The sequence below is a fragment of the Abramis brama genome (genome assembly GCF_963993115.1).
Source record: "Abramis brama genome assembly, chromosome: 3".
In the NCBI taxonomy this organism is placed as follows: domain Eukaryota; kingdom Metazoa; phylum Chordata; class Actinopteri; order Cypriniformes; family Leuciscidae; genus Abramis; species Abramis brama.
The window spans coordinates 5,944,907-5,964,118 of NC_139965.1; the positions used below are offsets into that span (position 1 = coordinate 5,944,907).

General features: G+C 35.7%; 1 protein-coding gene across 1 annotated transcript; it reads right to left on the reverse strand.

Moving 5' to 3' along the window:
• Positions 1 to 3,005: 3,005 nt before the first annotated feature.
• On the reverse strand, positions 3,006 to 18,965 carry LOC311079181 (uncharacterized protein). Its single transcript, XM_084108394.1, has 3 exons — positions 18,848 to 18,965; positions 11,236 to 11,332; positions 3,006 to 3,984 (listed from the first exon to the last, which is right to left on the reverse strand). The coding sequence occupies exons 2-3, from the start codon at positions 11,330 to 11,332 to the stop codon at positions 3,113 to 3,115; spliced, it is 969 nt and encodes a 322-aa protein (XP_083964520.1). The 5' UTR covers positions 18,848 to 18,965; the 3' UTR covers positions 3,006 to 3,112.
• Positions 18,966 to 19,212: the final 247 nt, after the last annotated feature.

Below are 19,212 nucleotides of genomic sequence, written 5' to 3' on the forward strand. Positions count from 1 at the left end.
ACTATGGATGTACAGTATACAAAACAGCAGCAAAAACTACATTAGCTGAACTGGACAGGGTGCAGGCCAAAGCTCTCCGGCTGTGTAGTGGAGCCTTCCGAACATCACCTATCCCATGCAGCGCTGCAAGTAGAAGTAGGGGAGATGCCTTTAAATCTTAGGAGGTTAAAACTTTCTCTAGCATATTGGGTAAACTTACAAGGGCATGAAATTACACATCCTACAAAACTGGTGTTAGAAGAATGCTGGGAATATGGTCGCAATGTGAACAGTAGTTTTGGATGGAGCAGCAATAAAGAGGCAGATGACATGGGAATCAGTACTATACCTTGCAGCAAAAATGTCAACTTGAGCACAATTCCACCTTGGTTTTTCTGCTATCCTGTAGTTAATCTAGAAGCTAAAAATATAATCAAGACAGGTTTGTATCAAAGTGTACAGCAGTACCTAGAAGTAATGTATGATGACACAGTACAAATATTTACAGATGCATCCAAAGAATCAGCAGGTAAAACGGGGGTGGCTGTATACATTCCTAAATATAAAGTTATAATACAAAAAAGAACCTCAAACCACCTCTCAATCTTCTCTGCAGAGATGATAGCCATCATAATGGCACTACAGTGGGTAGAAGAAGTGAAACCATATAAATCTGTTATTTGTCCAGACTCTATGTCCTCCCTAATTAGCATCCAGACTGGGAAATCTGCATGCAGACAGGATCTTTTAGATGAAGTTCATCAGATGATTTTCAGGATAACTCAACAGAAGCTAATATTACAGTTCACTTGGGTTCCAGCGCACACAGGTATTGAGGGCAATGAGAAGGCAGACGAGTTGGCAAAAGAAGCACTTAAAGCAGAACAAGTAGAAGTACAGGTTCCACTCAGCAAATCAGAAGTGAAAATAATAATTAAAGATGGTATTCATAAACTCTGGCAAGATAAATGGGATAAGGGGGAAAAAGGTAGGCATTTATATAGCATTCAACAGAATGTAATAGTTAAAATGATCAGCTCACTTTCACGACAGGAGGAAACCTGGTTCACCAGGCTAAGGTTAGGACATACAGGACTGAACAGCGGCTTACACACAATAGGGAAACATGAGACAGGAATGTGCCCATATTGTACGGAAACAGAAACCATGAAGCATGTACTTCTGACATGTAGGCAGTACTCTGAAGAGAGAGAAATATTTAAGAGGGTAACAAATAACTCTGTTACTTTGAGCAACTTGTTGAGTCTACCTGGAACACAGTCTACAACCAAAGCAGTGATAGAGTTTTTAAAAGAAACACAACTAGCAAGAAGACTTTAGTTTATTTGTTTATTTATTTATTTATTTATTTAATTGTATTTATTTATTTTTTTATGGAGGTTTGAGCTGAGGTTGAAGCTGGAGGAGCTGAACACGCAGTGCTAGCTGAAGCTTGGGCTCTGATCTCCTTTTCTTTTTTTTCTTTTTTTTTTTTTTAATATATATACATTTATTTATGACTTCCCAATGTGATCACACCTCAATCCTGTAGATGGCGGTAATGCACAAAGATTGCAAGCTGCCAATAAAATTCACTGAAGAAGAAGAAGAAGAAGAGCGAGCTGACTGTGACAAGATGGCCGCCAGGCGCGGACGTCGACCTCCATTGGCCAGCAGCGCGCACGATACATCTAGCCTTTATTATATGATATCTATGATTAAAAACACCCATGTCACGTGATACGGCTAAATGAAGCTTCGGAGTGTTTCACAAGTGTTTCGACAGGTGGCATGGTCCGCCGAATCAGCGTTTGATTGACAGGGTCGGGAACAGACTACACAATCGCACATCTGTATAAAAGTGAAGTCAACGCATCTTGACCTCGTGGGTTTTTGTGAGAGGAGTTTGTCAAAAGCTGGAGAAATTATCTGTAAAAAAAGTAGGCGGCTAAGTCCTTCCACAGCAGAGAAATTAATATGTTTTAATAAAAATCTATAAAAAAGTGAGACATTGTGGCTTGATTTCTTTTATTATTCATTTTTCATGATCAAAATAACATTATGCACAGTGAGGAGCCATACAGGTTACAAGCTTCACATATTAGAAAAATACAATAATAAAAAAGCAACACATTTTATAATGGCTCGTTGTCAAGATTGTTTCAGATCAACACCTGCAAGTGACCACTAGGTGTCACCGTTGAGACGGGTGTCGGGTTGTTTCAAAGCCTCGTCAACTCAATATGGCACATTTGCTTCAACTGTTTCATTGTTTCACAAAGTTTTTTCTCTGCCCACCACTAGCTCCCATACAAAGTTTGATGATGATATAAAATAATAATCAGACAGGAAGTGCAACAGAAAATAAATGTGAGGGATGAACTTATATAGCAAACACAAAATTAACAGAACAGCTGAAACGAATGAACTAATAATGACGGTTACTATGGAGACAGACGAGTGGCGGGAGTCTGAACAAGGAAACACGTGACAAATGAAAACAAACTGAAAGTCCATGAACAAAACTAACAGAATGGTGACAGGTCTAAATGACACAATATAAAGTAAATAATTACAAATTTAAAAGAAACACAAATTACAAATTAATTACAAATAAAACAGAAAAAAACAAACAAACAAGGAAAACACTTATCAATTATCAGTGAATAATCCAATTAAATAATAGGTTAAAGAATATGGAATATTAAGAACCAATCAGTAATATCTGTCTGGAATCTGTTTTTTTTATATATATTTTCTTTATTATTATTATTATTAATATTATTATCATTGTTATTAATAACATATAAACATATAGACTTCAACGACAGACAAAATAAAAACCCATACTAACTGTTAACTCAAATTATATATATATATATATGTCAATCAAAATAAAATAATTATATGTGTGTGTGTGTGTGTGTGTGTGTATACACATATAATTATTTTATTTTGATTGACATTTTTTTCTAATCAAAATTCCACATGGAAAACAATCAGAAACACAAGAACAAGACTGATCACATAATGTTAAAATAATAAGCATGGTTTCCATCTTTATTTACATTTTTGTTCATCTTCTCTGTGTCTTTGCCAGGCTTGAGAGGAAGTGTTGTTTCACAGCATTGTGTTAAATAAAAATGTTTATCTTAATTATATCATCTTTAATTGTTTTCACAATCTTCTTAAACTGTTCAACTACTTCTTTTATCTGAAGAATAAATTTCAGCGTTTCTGATGAGATTTCTTCTTCTTTTCTCTTGTCTGCTGGTTGATTCATTTCAGAGATCTCTTTTGAATCTTTAACAATACAGTAAACATCAAAAGCAAGAAACACAGCGGAGAATGCGCCAGCGAACGCTGATGCCACACGGACTTCTTTGACAGCCTCTGCAGACGCACGCACAGCTCTGGCAGCCGCTGCAGACCCACGCGCAGCATAGACAGCCTTCACAAACACACGGATTTCTTTGGCAGACTCTGCACACGTTTTTCCAAGTATAGCCAAATCAGCTACTCCTGCAATCATTAATACGTCCTGAGCACCTCTTGCTCCTCTCTGAATGGCAAGCTTATTTAATGGCTCTGTGATTTTATTAATTTTATTTAGAAGCTTTCCCATTGGCTTGATTGTGGTCTGTAACTCACTGATGATCTTCTTAATCTTCTCACGCAGGGTTTTCTGCCTGACCATGTTAGTGATGTTTGATGCTCCACTTGTTACTCCTCCAGCTACTCCAGCAACAACACCACCAACAGTAAGAGCTAAAGAAGCACCGAATGTGAACGGGGCCAAACACACTCCTGCTATAGACGCGATTCCTCCAGCGGCTCCAACTGATGATCCGACCAAACTGCCCACTGTAGTGTTCCTGTGCATGGACTCAAGATCATCAGCGGCCTCATCCAGCTCCTTTATTTTATCATCGAGAGTTTGATGATTTCTGTCAAATTCTGACTTTAGTTCTTCAGTGTTTCTTTTCAGTTCAAGGTTCAAGTTTCCTGAAAATATATCAGACGTTTAATCAGGATTAGAGTATTAGAAATGTGTTTTGAGTGATTTATAGTTTTATTGGCCTCAAAAACAGAACACATTCTGCTAACATACATTATATGACAAATTACTATAACTTTTAAAAATGTTTAACCACTAAATGTTTTCCATGATGTAACTTAGAAATATTGCTGTACTTCTAATAACATCAATAAACTGATTCAATCAAATCTTAGAGCGAGACAAGCTCACTGTGGAAACATGTCTTCTTCTGGTTGATTTCCATCACCAGCATTACCAAAGATTATGATAATAACTAATGGGCAATATAAGTCATTCTTAAATTTGTCTATATTTTCAATTGCAATTAATTACTATTTTATATCATGTTATGATTTAAAAAAAATATGTACTATTTTGTGTGCTTTGTCTGTGATGAGTGGCCTGTGTTTAACATAGGCAGTGGCTTATGTTACAATACTCAATTAAAATAATTAAAATATTCTAATTGTTCTAAAAAAAAATTGTCCTCATAACATCGGTATGAAATTAATGTAGATGTAAACATCATTTTATTATTAAACATCATTTCATATTGTGTATATCTTGAAATGCAATGTAAGTCACTTTGGATAAAAGCGTCTGCCAAATGTATAAATGTAAACATCATCATAGCTGCATTTCCATTACCCTTTAAATTGCGCCAACTAAAATTGAAATTGAAAATAAGCCCAATGAAAAAAAAAAAAAAAAAAAATCCTATATATATATATATATATATATATATAGCAAAAAAAGTTTTAACGCTCGCATAAGGTGGTTTTTCAAGGAATTAAAAAAATTAGTAGCCTATTTTGCTAAATTTTGCTTTGATTTATTTTTATTTTTTTGGCATTTACAGGTCACCTGGTGTACGTAACAGTCGATCATTCTTTAAAGATGACGCGGTAGGTTTGGACAGAAGATGAGACAGTTCTTATTCAACTATTCATTAACTATTCTTTATTAACGATATATGTAAACCTACCAACTTTCATCACCATGATTTTTGGAATGACTTATCGCGAGGGAAAAAATTACGTTTTAGTCACATAATATCGGTTAATAGAAACGCTGTCATTTCGCAATAGTTTTTTATCGACATTTAGAAAATATCTCAAAAGTTTTGCGTAAATCAGTAATGGAAACGCAGCTTATGCCTAAAGCATGCTTTTCTGAGTCGTGCCTTAACATATATCCTATGAAATCCTATCCTAAAAGCGTGTTTAGTTTGTTCCTGAACAGAGGACAATGAATATGGCAACGTTTTATTACGATGGAGTTTGTACGTATCACAGCAGTTCTGAATTGAAGTTCCTTATTTTACAGAAAATAACTGTGATTTTTTGAAGTTCATTTTCTTTCATTTTAAATTGTACTCAAAACTCTGTAAAATGACAAAATAATATATGTAAATTAAAAATTCCGCTGTTATTTTAGGTATTGTGACATTACCATATGACATGTTACCATATTAATAATAAATATTAATATACATTTTTAAGACCATAAATCACTATTCTGTCTCATTAATGTTAATCAAACAATTGTGATATCATGGAAAAAAGTTGAATATATATTTTTCTAATAGATATGCACTGTTAAACATTTAGTGTGAAATTACAGTATATTCCAGGTTAATAATTGCATTACTTTCACAGTATGACTTCTCTTGAATCTAACTGCACTAAAGAGGTGGTTTTACTGTGAGTTTACATTATTGGGAAAAACTATTTACAGTAAACAAACATCATGCTGTATTTCTACAGTGCATATGTATTATGAAGATACCCAGCATGCAGTGCAGCATGAATAGATTACGCTGTGGATTGTTGGTTTTATCTGTGCTACTGAACTTATGTTTGGTTCACTTTTAGCAGACTGTGTTGTTGGTTTATTTTGTAATGTTGATTTATGTTGTATAAGTGTTTTTATTATTTGTTGAGTGTCATTTAATATTCAACAATATTATTGATCAGCCTGCATTGACACTATTATATGAGAACTGAACTGAGCTGGACGATGATATTATGGTTTTCTCCAGAGTGGCTGTATATATACATGAACTAAATTAATAACTTTTTTTACAGAACTTACTTAAGCTGGACTGTGACACTATTTTCTTCTGGAAACAAACTTTGTTGCATTATTTTCCTGTTATCTCAGTAAAGCTGCTTTGAAACAATCTGTAGCCTATTATAAAAAGTGCTATACTGTATAAATAAAGGTGACTTGACTTGATTTACTGTGTGGGTTTTGACTTGGTGTGTGCCAAATTTGGTGGTATTACTAGGGCTGGGTATCGAGTTTGATACTTTTATATGTATATCTATGGAAGTAAAATAATGTCAAATGTTTTTGAAATAAAAAGCCTGTTGAATTGTACTACTTGAAAAAAAAATAGGCATTGCATTAACCATGCTTGCATTTTAATGCATTGTATTTTTAGGGCTTGCATTTTTATGGGCTGAAATTCAACAGGTTGAATATTTAAGCTGTGAATATTTCAATTAAAAACATTTCAAACACCTTTTCATTATTAAAAATTCAATAATCCATATTCACCTTTCATATTTCACTTCCAAAACATTCAAACTGTTTAAAAATACAACCAATAATATTCAACAGGCAATTTTCGGGCCGTTTTATTTCGCTTTGCAAAATTCGCTTCCACAAATTCAGTGGTTCAAATTCGACAGTAAATTCAACATCGACGTCCAGGAACTGCAGGAAAAGCAATAGATTACCGAGCATACTCTCCATCTGCTGTTAGTCGACCTCACCATCAGATGGTGCAAAAGCGCGTGTTGTTGAAGAAGACATTCATTCATAAAATGGAAATGATTATCTGTGTCAGTATGTGTGGAAAAGATGATAAACACACAAAAGCTGTGTTTATGTTTCATTCAATAACTTCATTGTTACTTTCCCTGTGTATTCTACATGTCATCAGCTTTCTCTACCATGAACAGGATTATAATCGGTTTCCCTCAATACCTCATACTCAAGGATTCCCCTTCAGTCGGGACAAAACGCTTAACGTAGCTTAATGTACTAATACAGTGATATGAAAGATCAATCTTGCACCTTATTGGGGAAGTAGGCTGTAGGCTACTATATAGGCTACAGGCAAGCATGGACTCAGAATGAACTTGACGCGCAAAGTTTCATGCTGAGCGTTTCGTGATATACTGGCGATATAGCCTACAAGCCTACTTGTGATATACATATACTGATATAATATATATAGGCCTAGTATGCCTACGTGTATTGCATTAGCTTAAACTGTCATAGCACTTGCATATTGTTGTCCTATTGTTAATTTAACTGTAAATCACTTTGGATAAAAGCGTCTGCTAAATGACTAAATGTAAAATTGGCTTGACATTGGACATTCGCACATTTAGGGACCGTCTCTAAAGTTGCATACAACATTGGCATACACATTTCTAACTCATACCTGTCAAGTTTTGGATTTGAAAATAAGGGAAATCCCCCCCCCCCCCATATGAAGAGCATTTAGATCACCAGTCGGACTCTTAGATCATCTTCATCCATCAGCCTCACTGTCCCCCCTGCCCGTATGACCACCATGGGTTCCAGAGCCTTCAGCCGTTCCGCCCCCCGCCTCTGGAATTCCCTCCCACCCAACATCCGAAACATTGATACATTGACAATTTTCAAATCACATCTCAAAACCCACCTTTTTCTGCAATGTTACCCTCCCTGACTGTCACGCTCTCCAGATTTTTTATTTTATTTTATTTTTTATTTTTACTAAACCAAATTTTTTATCCTTTTTGAGTATCTTTTTGTATCTTTTAGTATGTTAAATGCATTTGCTATCTGATATGTATTTTAAACCCTGTTTTATTTGTACGGTGACCTTGGGTGTTTTGAAAGGCGCCTTTAAATAAAATGTATTATTATTATTATTATTATTATTTATTTAAAGGCTTATTTGCATATTTTCTGTTCATTTATCATTGCTTGTCTTTACATTTACATTTTATTTTCATTCCACACATTCTTTTCATTTCATATTGCTTTTCTTTTACAGATTTTCTTTTCATTTCACAAAACTTTTCTTTACTTTTAGTGAGTTATTGTACAAATTTGTTGCAGACTTTGCATTCGCGGTATTTACATGAGGGTTAATCCGTCTCTGTAGCGTCCATCATCTGTCTCTGTTTTTTTTTTTTTTTTTTTTCAGTTTTTTCCCGCATTGTCACCATAGACTGTAAGGGTTTGTCACTCATCATCTGACCTCACACACTAACCTCGCGACAACTGCCACCTACAGTACCTGTAGTAGGCTACTGCAGGTGGCAGTTATCGCGAAGCTACTGACAGACTCAGATTAAGATATTTTTTTTTTACTCTGCCCGTGCCCGGGTTAGCCTATTATTATTTTTTAATAACGCATGTTAAAAACCGGGAGATTTACGGGAAAATACTAATACCGGAGGACGGCGGGAAAGAAGGGTAAAATACGGGACTTTCCCGGCCAAAACGGGATACTTGACAGGTATGTTCTAACTTAAATAGCAAACTTAAATTTATTTGAATAAATATCAAAAATCCACCACTTCCTCAAATTCGGCCGTGACAGGCCAACCAGCGCGTTTGTTTTCGTGCGTCTGTTTTCGTCATGGCTGAAGCAGCAGCGAAACGTAAGAAGTCCAAGGTTTTGTCAGAGTAGAGTCGGAAGAGGAAAAGGGAGAGTGATAAACTGAAAGGCAGGACGAGGATCAATATTGGTCGAGCGTTTGCTCGCTGGCGTGAGCTTATGGAGGAGGAGTGTTACCAGACCGATGCTGACTTGGCCGTCATGCTGTTGAACTAGTAAGTAAATTGCTTGCATACTATCTTTAGTTTTTCTAATCTGTTGTCTGCCTGGCTACGTTACGGAAACTATCTAGTCCTCCATTTATATTCATGAATCAGCTAGTAGATGAGCGAATTATCAATCTGGTAGCTAGTAAACACTAACATGCTATAAGATGGTTAGGATGCTATCACTATCATTCTCGTTCAGATTTGAGCATTGCAATCGACATGCAAATCGCAAATGTTTGATTTAAAATGTTTAGTCTACTAAACATGTATAAATTATGAAAGGAGGAAGATTAATAATATTATCATTGCCCATATGAAAAAAACCTGCATGCTTCATATACAGTACAGTAACGGTAAATCATTTTACGACAGCGGTAATGGACAATTCCGCTTCCAACCTGTAGGGCGACCGCAGAGGAAAAGTTCCATGTTGTTGCTTTAAGGCAACTAAACAACCAAGAGAAATATATGTCAACCTCAAAAATGTAACATTGGATCTGTACATCCGCATCGGGGAATAACATAATCTCGTTCACGGTAGAGAAAGATGCATAGGCTACACAGGAAAAGTAACCGTGAAGGCACGTGAATTTAACATAAAACAACCATCATAATAATCACAAATACACTTACATTGCTGTAAATGAGTTTTATGAATGAATGACTTGCTCTAATTTTGCTGGTCTTCGTCAACAACAAGCGCTTTTGCACCATCTGATGGTGAGGTCGACTAACAGCAGATGGAGAGTATGCTCGGTAATCTATTGCTTTTCCTGCAGTTCCTGGACGTCAATGTTGAATTTACTGTCGAATTTGAACCACTGAATTTGTGGAAGCGAATTTGCAAAGCGAAATAAAATGGCCCGAAAATTGCCTGTTGAATATTATTGGTTGTATTTTTAAACAGTTTGAATATTTTGGAAGTGAAATATGAAATGTGAATATGGATTATTGAATTTTTAATAATGAAAAGGTGTTTGAAATGTTTTTAATTGAAATATTCAAAGCTTAAATATTCAACCATGCTGAATTTCAGCCCATAAAAATGCAAGCCCTAAAAATACAATTCATTAAAATGCAAGCATGGTTAATGCAATGCCTATTTTTTTCAAGTAGTGCAATTCAACAGGCTTTTTGTTTCAAAAACATTTGACATTATTTTACTTCCATATATATCAAAAAATCTCTTGTCGTTCTGTATCAAATTTCGATACCTAAGGGGTTAATCTCATCAACGTCAGTGAGCCGATAAGCATGCAGCAATGATTGGCTGTGGCATCAAGGAGAAACACTAGTTTACACCGGTTACGCTCAGAGACGCGGCTCATGTGAGGCTGTAGTGTGCCCACGTCCCAAGTTACCCCCACAGATGCCAACAGCACAAGATGCAATATTTGCGATAAGATAATTGCTGTCAAGACCGGCAACACAACAAATCTGATGAAGGAATAGCGGAATAACTTAAACTTAAGAGCAGAAAGTTGCTCCATCTTCGCCTGCAAGCAGAACTGGAGAGCGTCAAATGAGCCGAAACTCAGCGTATATACTCGCAAAAAATGATAAATAGGAATATGAAAAGCTTGAAATATCTATCTACTTTTAAACAAACCAATTCGAATTGAAAACAAATTCTCTCTGATTATGGAATCCAAATAAAATGTGCATTTCTCTCTGTAGGCGTTCACTATACTGTGGAGATGAAGAGTCAACAACGTCAACGTCATCTTCGCAGCCGACACTGACTCAGAAAACACTAGTTTATTAAAAGACAATTAAAATGTCTCCTTGCTATTTTTTCCCGACACATTAATAATCATTAGGCTACTTTTGCCAGTGCTTTGAGGCAAGCTTTATGTGGCTTATATTCTGCCTCCCAGTGGCCTATATGAGTCTTTGAGTCTGTAAAATAAAGTCAATAAACTGAAAGAAATATTTTTTAGGTAATATGTAATGTAAACTTGTTAAAACGGATTGCATAAAATTGATATCAACATTTTTTTTTTAACGATATACAGCCCTAATTACCAGGGATTTTAAGGTATGTTGTTTTCTCAAAATTGACTTTGCTGACCCTATGAACTTCATATATGTGTAGCGCTGTCATTTTTTGACAGATTCCAACATATCATAAATCATTTTGAAGAAAAAACTTAAGCTCAGAAGAGAGAATCGCGATGCATTAAGGAATTTTAGCACTGAATTTTATGGATCAATCGATATACACATACACAGGACTAAATTTAATATTAATTTCCCTTTAAACATGTTTGTTTTCAAATATATTTAGTAAACACAAATTGTCATTTTCTGAGGAGGATTTGATGTGTAAAGCTGCTAACACAAAACTGATGTTGATCAAATTCATCATGAAATGCACTTACTGAATGAAGGAGGGTTTCCGATGCTATTATTTGAGGAATCACTGTCATCACTGTCATCACCGGCATCACCGGCATCTTCGGGTTTTTTGCCATGCATCTTTAGGGTGGAAAAAATATGTACTCTTAATATGCATCCATGAAATTCACATATAAATATTGTTATTTGAGCCCCTTTAGTGTTCAGCATATGATAAAACTAAATAGTCTTTATGAATCTTAATTCTGTGGTTACTTGTTATTGAATTTCTGAGCATGACACATTACTGTTTATTAAAGTAACACTAAGTAACTTTTGCTCTCGGGCTCCCCCTACAGTTGGGAAACAGTATTGTCTTCTACTACTGTCGTAAAATCTGTCATGGTTACATGGTTAACACGTGCATTTGTTGACAAGCCGTTACGCGAACTCTGCAAAAGGAGTTCTCACGTCTTGGGTAGACTGCCTGCGTTGAGTGTGAAATGTCTTCAACCCAGGTACAGTATTTCAGCATGTCAAATGAATATAATTTCATGGGTTTTATTTTTTTCAAGCGCCAAAAGATCGCGTAGCTCACGTTTACAAGCCAGCGTCATTATAGTAGCCTATTAGCTAAGGTTTTACAGAATTCTAATTCAATTCAATGTTTGTGTGGGAGGTAATAGCCATATATCGTCAACATTATAATATCAAGCTACCATAGATGAATCTGCAAAGTTGAAAAATCGATTTGCATTATAACCTGAGGCAAGACACTTTCACCAGAAAAATAAATAAACAAACATGACTATCAGCCTGCAGTCATTAGGCTAGTTAGCCTAAAATATGATTTTGTCCGTCTAATCATGCATTATTTACTTGCAAGAATGTAGCCCCTACCAAACTTGGACACGCCGTTTAGACATAGGCTTACTTCTGACCTTTTTTTTTTTGTCCGTTGCTGCTTTGGCCATGGGGCTGTTTACACCTGGCCACTTCATGCGTTTTCTCAGATCAGATAGCTATCTGATTTATCAAAACGATTCCATTTACACCTGGTCACATAAATGTGTTTTTGCGAAACGGATTTAAACCCGATCTTCAATTCCCGCGCTATATGCATATTTATTGGAGTGCACGTCACCGAAAGCAACAGATACGAGCTGCATTTTATTGATCATCAGCTACATTTTCAAAATCAAAGACCGCAATAAGAGAGAGCGGCAACAGTGTAACATGCACTGTATGGAGGGCAGTTTTTGTTTATGAAAAAAAAAAAAATTTAAATGGTATCCCATACAAAGCTCTAAAAAAATAATAATAATAATAATAATTATAATAAATTATATATATATATATATATATATATATATATATATATTATTTTTATATATATATATATATATTATATATATATATATATATATATATATATAATTTTTGAATATATATATACATTTTTAAAACCTTAAAGATTAAAGGGTGTTTTTTGGCAGTCAATCACTTCATCATGCCTCTTGTCTTTTTCAAATGCTGCATTCACGACTGTATTTCTGTCAGACATGTACAGAAGCTCTTATTGATTTCAAACAAACTCTTTATTAAACGTCACTGGACTAGCCTACATAAAAACAAATTAACAAAACGTTCTGTGTTCATCCAAACACCACCTCAGCTGTGAAAACACAGGAAGTAACTCTGGCAAATATACACTTGGTGAGTTCAAGTCATCTCGTATAGATTATGTTGTCGAGTTGAACACACATGAAAGCCACCACAATGTCGTACATACTAGTAGGAGGCTCGGGATTTTCTTTTTTTTTTTCTTTAAGCCCAGATCTTCACGAGTTGTTGGCGTGCCAGTGAGAAACATGGCGGAATACCACAATACATTTAGCAGTGATATTGTCAGGCTTTTCTATTTACAGCGAAGTAAGCTAATTACATGCACAGAATATGATGGCATTATAATATAACAATGTAACGATAAAGTTTGCAGTGGCGTCATAAATTAATTAAAAACATAAGAAACCAAAGCACACCTGATGCACATTTATTTGTTCTTCATTTTCTAGAACTAGAGTTTAAGAACATTGCTGTATTTGTGTGTGATTAATTAAGAGAAAGTACACCGCCATCTTACTCTGACGAAAGTAACTTGAACGCAGTGCCGTCGTAAACACGACTTCCCACCTCGTAAATACAAACTTCCCAGGAGGACTGAACGCACCACTACTACAGACACATCACACATGTGACACGAAACGTGTGACGTGAATTTTGCCTGCGGTTTATTTTTTTCCGGGTTCAATAAGACCTTTTATTCAGTGTCCATTTATATTTTCATTTGTTTATTGAAAAGTTATGTTATTAAAAAGGAAGAACAGATCAAACAGCTGGCAGAACAAAATACACATGAAAATGATGTTTCAAGATGTATATTCCTTTTCCGCACACGAAAAAAGTGCACAGCGCACAGTTCATGTCTAAAACCAGGCTCAAAATGAGTGAACAGACTTACTGACTTTATTAACTTTTCATCATCATGCAGGTTCACTGAAGGACACTGATTTTACTGATTACAATAAAACATCAATACAAACCCATAGTCTGAGATAAACTAGATTATAAAATAATAATAATAATAATAAAAACTATTTTTAAATAAAAACAATTACAAAAACAAGAGTAAATGGTCTCTAAAACAGTAAACTTGAAACATTTGCAAAAAGGCCTAAACTATTGAGTATAGGGATGGAGAATTGAAGCCTCTTGAATCTTTGAAGCTTTTCTCTGATTGTTTCGGGAAAAGATTTGTAGCCTCAGATGATTGTGAGAGTGAAAACACTGCCATCTTGATGAAGGTAACACTGACTGCAGTCATACACCAGAATGCACTGCTCTGTTTCTGGACACTGATGTGGTTATTCCCAGAGACATCTTTATAATGTCTGTCCAACAAACTCTACTTTTGTTGATCTTTATAACATATGTGTATTTTGTAAAGTTGAGGTAGAAACTTTGCTTCATTTATTCTACTATTAAAATCAGGTTAAATCTCTTTGGGAGAACTTGAGTTGTTATATTTCTCCGTTTATCAGATAGATCAACATTCTAATGAATAAATACATTTATATTCATATAGCATCAGAATCAGAAACTTTATTGATCCCAGAGGGGAAATTCTTTGTCACAATTGCCCACCTGTCAAAGCATAAGCAAAAGAAATAGTAATAAAAAGTAGATAAATAAAGAGTATCCTAGGCTATATAATATAAAAGTATAAATATAAAATATAAGGAAAAAAATAAAGAAAAATATAAGGAATGTGGGTATGTTCAATATTTACATTATAAGAAAATTGTTATGGTGAACATTTACATTATTTAGAATTATAATTATAATGGTGAAACAAAAAGTACTAGAGGAATAAATAGCTGCAAAGAATATTGGACATTAATTATTAAAAAGATAATGTTGCACAGAAACAGAGATATTGTCAGTTTAAAAACTAAGTAAGTGTCCGTGTATCAGGCACTTAGAGGGAGGAGTTATAAAGCTTGTTGGCCACAGGCAGAAATGACTTCCTGTGACGCTCTGTGGTGCATTTCAGAAGAATAAGTCTTGCACAGAAAGAGCTCCTGTGTTTGAGCAGCACATCATGGAGTGGGTGGAAGACATTAAGATGACATGTAGTTTGGACAACATCCTCCTCTCTGACACCACCGACAGAGTCGAGCTCAACCACCACAACGTTGCTAGCCATACGGATCAGTTTGTTGAGTCTGTTAGCGTCTGCTACCCTCAGCCGGCTGCCCCAGCATGCAACAGCAAACAGGATAGCACTGGCCACCACAGACTCACAAAACATCCTCAGCATCGCCCTGCAAATGTTGAAGGACCTCAGCCTACTCAGAAAATAGAGACTCTTCCTGTAGAGGGCTTGAGTGTTCTTAGCCCAGTCCAGTTTATTGTCAATAGAGCATTGATTATAGAGTATTGATTGCTCTACAAATAATTATTATAAGTTGATAACAAACTATAGGCTATAGCTTATTAATAAGCCTACTACATTGCATGAACAATAGCGCTATGCCGTTATCCAGAGAGGCAATCTCTATCTAGGCAGACTTTTTCCTTCTAAATATCTTATTAAGATTGAGTGTAATTGAGTGTATAGCCCACAGTTAAACGTATGATCTCCGGTGTTGTTTTGAGTGTTTTAGACTAAATGAAACGCAACTATAATGAATAAACATTTATTTGACTTAACTGAAGCGTGCCGCGTTATTAGTCATGTGAACGGTATGGATGGGAAAGTCAATGGGAAATTACACGGAAAAAAACAGACAAAAAGAGATAAGTTTTAAAACTCAACTAACTCCATCAGAGTGACGGCGCTGATCCACTTGTCCGACACGACTGTCGCGTGGTGTCGCGACGCCTCCCCACATTGGTACGTTGATGGGCGTTAACCGCTATGGGCGTGGTTTTGACCGAGCGGGAAATGTAGCGTATTAGAACAGAGGACCTGCAAGAGACTTCCCTCCGTCTCCATATGCTCTACTTCTATTGGATAGACGCGTCGCGTTTAACGGACTTCATTTGCATAAAGATGGGCATCGGCCAGCTTTTTGACACGCAGCATTTTTTCAAATGAAGCGCCGCCTTCCCGGAATGCTTTGCAGGTGCGACAAAGTCGCTTGACGTCACCCATAGGAATATAGTGGAGCGCGGCGCGACAGAAGTGTCGCACGGACAAGTGGATATCCTAATAGTTAGGCTATTGCAACTTCTGCATATCTATCATGTTACAGTACGTGTAATCTTATGGATTACATTAATACTAGAATGGATGATAATAGCACTAATTTGGGCAGGGTCACTGGAGATAAATTAGGCTACAAAATTAATTTCCAGTATTGCAAATCTTTGAAGCTGCCAGGAGAAAAACATGTTATGGGCCATAATGTAAAAGCGTTAATGTTTAAATTAATCCACTATTATTATGTAATATGTCATACAGATTTTATCAAATAATATAATTTGTGGATAATGTAATAGGTAATCGCGCCCGTGCGTGTTTAAACTTTCACGACGTAATCAATTCCTAGGCCTACTACAGCGCATGCGTGTTGTTAAAACGTCAACTACGTGTTTAATATCAATGACGTCATCGCGCTACACACTTTAGCCTCAACAGAGCAATCAAATATCTCTGTGGAAACGGGTCAGTAATATCTGGGCCACTAACAGATTGTAATGTTAACACCGAAAACAAACACGTTTCAAACAAAGTCAAAGTCTGGGCTTTCTACTTATAAGTAGCCTAGTGTGTTTCTATTCCTAAGAGTTGTTGAGTCTCGACTCTTTTTATGCGATAATTTGGTAGCTCATGTCTGATCGGTGCATTCAGCAATAAACAGGAAGATCTGCTCTGTCACGCGCCACATTAAATCACATCAAAACACCATTTATGGTTTGAGTTTCATGATAAAAATGGCATTGTTTGTGTCTGTTTTTAAAAAGTAGGCTATAACACAAAACAGGCACACGCAAAAAAAAGAAAAAAAAAAAAAGGGGAAAAAAAGCCAATTGTCAAGTTTCTCTAAAGGGCTCATCTTGAGTAAAAATGATACTTAGAGTCTAATCATATAGCCTAATCACGAGCTAACGCTTATTTCTATTACAAAAAAAGGATTATAAATATCAAGAGTAGCCAACGTACTTGGTTTCGGTTTCGGTTTTGTCAGGTTTGGTGCGTCATTACTTAATCCTCGCAAATCCAATCTCAAATACACAGTTATTACAAACTGTACACTAGTAACTCATTACACTAGACCAACCTGACCAAAAGCGCGACGATATAAACTAAATTATACTTAACACAAACATACACATATTCTATTTAGTTTTAAACTATTTTCGTAAGGCAAACAAGGTCTAAATCGTTGAAAATCAACCAAAATGAACAACAGCAAACTTTCAATGCACCGCCCTTCTTCTTCTTCTTCTTTCTCTGAGTCCCGCCTCAAAAGAGGAAGAACAGATCAAACAGCCGGAAGAACAAAATACACATGAAAATGATCTTTCAAGATGTATATTGACTAGTTTAGTTTAATTGCCGATTTATTCCACACACGAAAAATGACATTACAGATAGACAGTTCTGTTCCTGTACAAATGTGGGCAAATGTTGAATCACAATAATTAGGAACCACAGTTTCCACAAATCCCTTCACTCGATTGAGATGTTCTCTTTTATTCATTATTGACACATTTTTAAATGGAACTTTAATGATTTTGAGGCCAAAAATTACACACACACTTAGTCTGTTTCATCAGTTGATATTCTCCATTTTGAGTTATTGAGTAAACACATGATTCTGTTCACTGTAAACTTTTGTAATGTAATGATTAAAAACAACACAATATCATTTCATCATCTGAATGTAGTCAGAACTACTGAATTACTCAAGCATTATTTTGTTCTTGTAATTATACTATTCTGGGGTGAGTTTCCCGAAAGCATTGTTCGTAACTATGGTCACAAGTTCTGTTGTTATCAGCAGTTCAACGAGTTGGTGTTTCCCGAAAACACAGTTCTAACGAACATTCGCAAACAGCATCACAGTGTTGTGTGTTTGGAACGACAGCTCTCGACCTGTGGTTAGAAGAAGAGTTTCTTTTTTGCATGACATGTGGACTCAATAAATCCTTATCTTGAGCCAGATAATCAAGCTGGCATTGAATACAATCTATATATTTTATTTAGAATACATACAAATAATGTCGTTTACATCTTTTAGTTTGTCAAGAGATTTAAAGAGGTTGTATGATGCGATTTCATGTTTTCCTTTTTCTTTAGTGTGTTATGTAACACTGCTAACACATATAACAGCTGTTAGTGCAAGTATACGATCTGCAGAGTTACAAAGCTCAAAGTGTCAAACCTAAAGAGATATTCTTTATAAAAGTTAAGGCCTAAAACGCTCCGTTCAAACACACCCATGCACTGCAGAGACACTGTTTACGTGAAGAAAGAAAGTGTAACTTGTATTCTCGCTCTATTATTGTTGCTGCCGGCGCCGCCATGTCGTGGAGACGCTGTGTTTCGTTGTGAAAGGGAAATAGGCTAAATTTGGTGGTTAAAAGTACTATTTCAGCAACGAGAACATTTCTGAGCCAAACGAGGATAAAGATGTGTTCTGGTGACTGGTGTATTTATTGAACCAATCAGATAAGAGTAAATCGAGTGTCAGCGAGAAGCTCATTTGATTGGCAACATGAAGAAGAAGGACCCGCCCTCCTTGTGTGAGAGAATCGTGCCAAAACTGGAAGTGCAGCTAAAAGAAAGATGCAACTGTACAAATAACAGTAAAATGCTGCAAATCTTTTTTTCTTACACTTGAAAGGCGATTTACACCTTTACAAATCTTCTCTTTCGCATGAAAATTTAATTTACGCTTGCAATCTTATGTACAATTTCACAAATCTTACCCTGCGCATGCGGTTCGTTATGGCATCATATTATCTTCATAAAAAACCCTTTTAGTTATGATTATGACACAAAAAGAAATACAAATAATAATGCATGGCCTTTTGTGTCGCGCATGTAAAAAAAAATATTCCCAAAGAGAAAATAAATCATCTTACCTGGAGAATAAAAACAGACGATATGATGACCTTTTCTAATACATTTCCATCCGTTTTCTAACAGTATATTGTCAGTAATTTAGACTTATGTCCAGTGATATCTGCGTGTGTCTGAGCAATCTCTAAGGAAATAGTTACTGCTCTCTCCTTTCCTGTGAGTCAATGCTGCTGTTGGTTAATGATCTACAGTAATTAAACTATAGCACACTCACTATCATGACTCTACATCAGGACAGTTGTGTTTGGGTCCAAAGGGAAAATTCAGATCAACAGAATGTGTTTTATTGCCTTTCTCATATATTTATAAATAAACATGATTATAATGATAAAGCTTTTTTTCTGAAGTCACTGAATTGAAACGAATG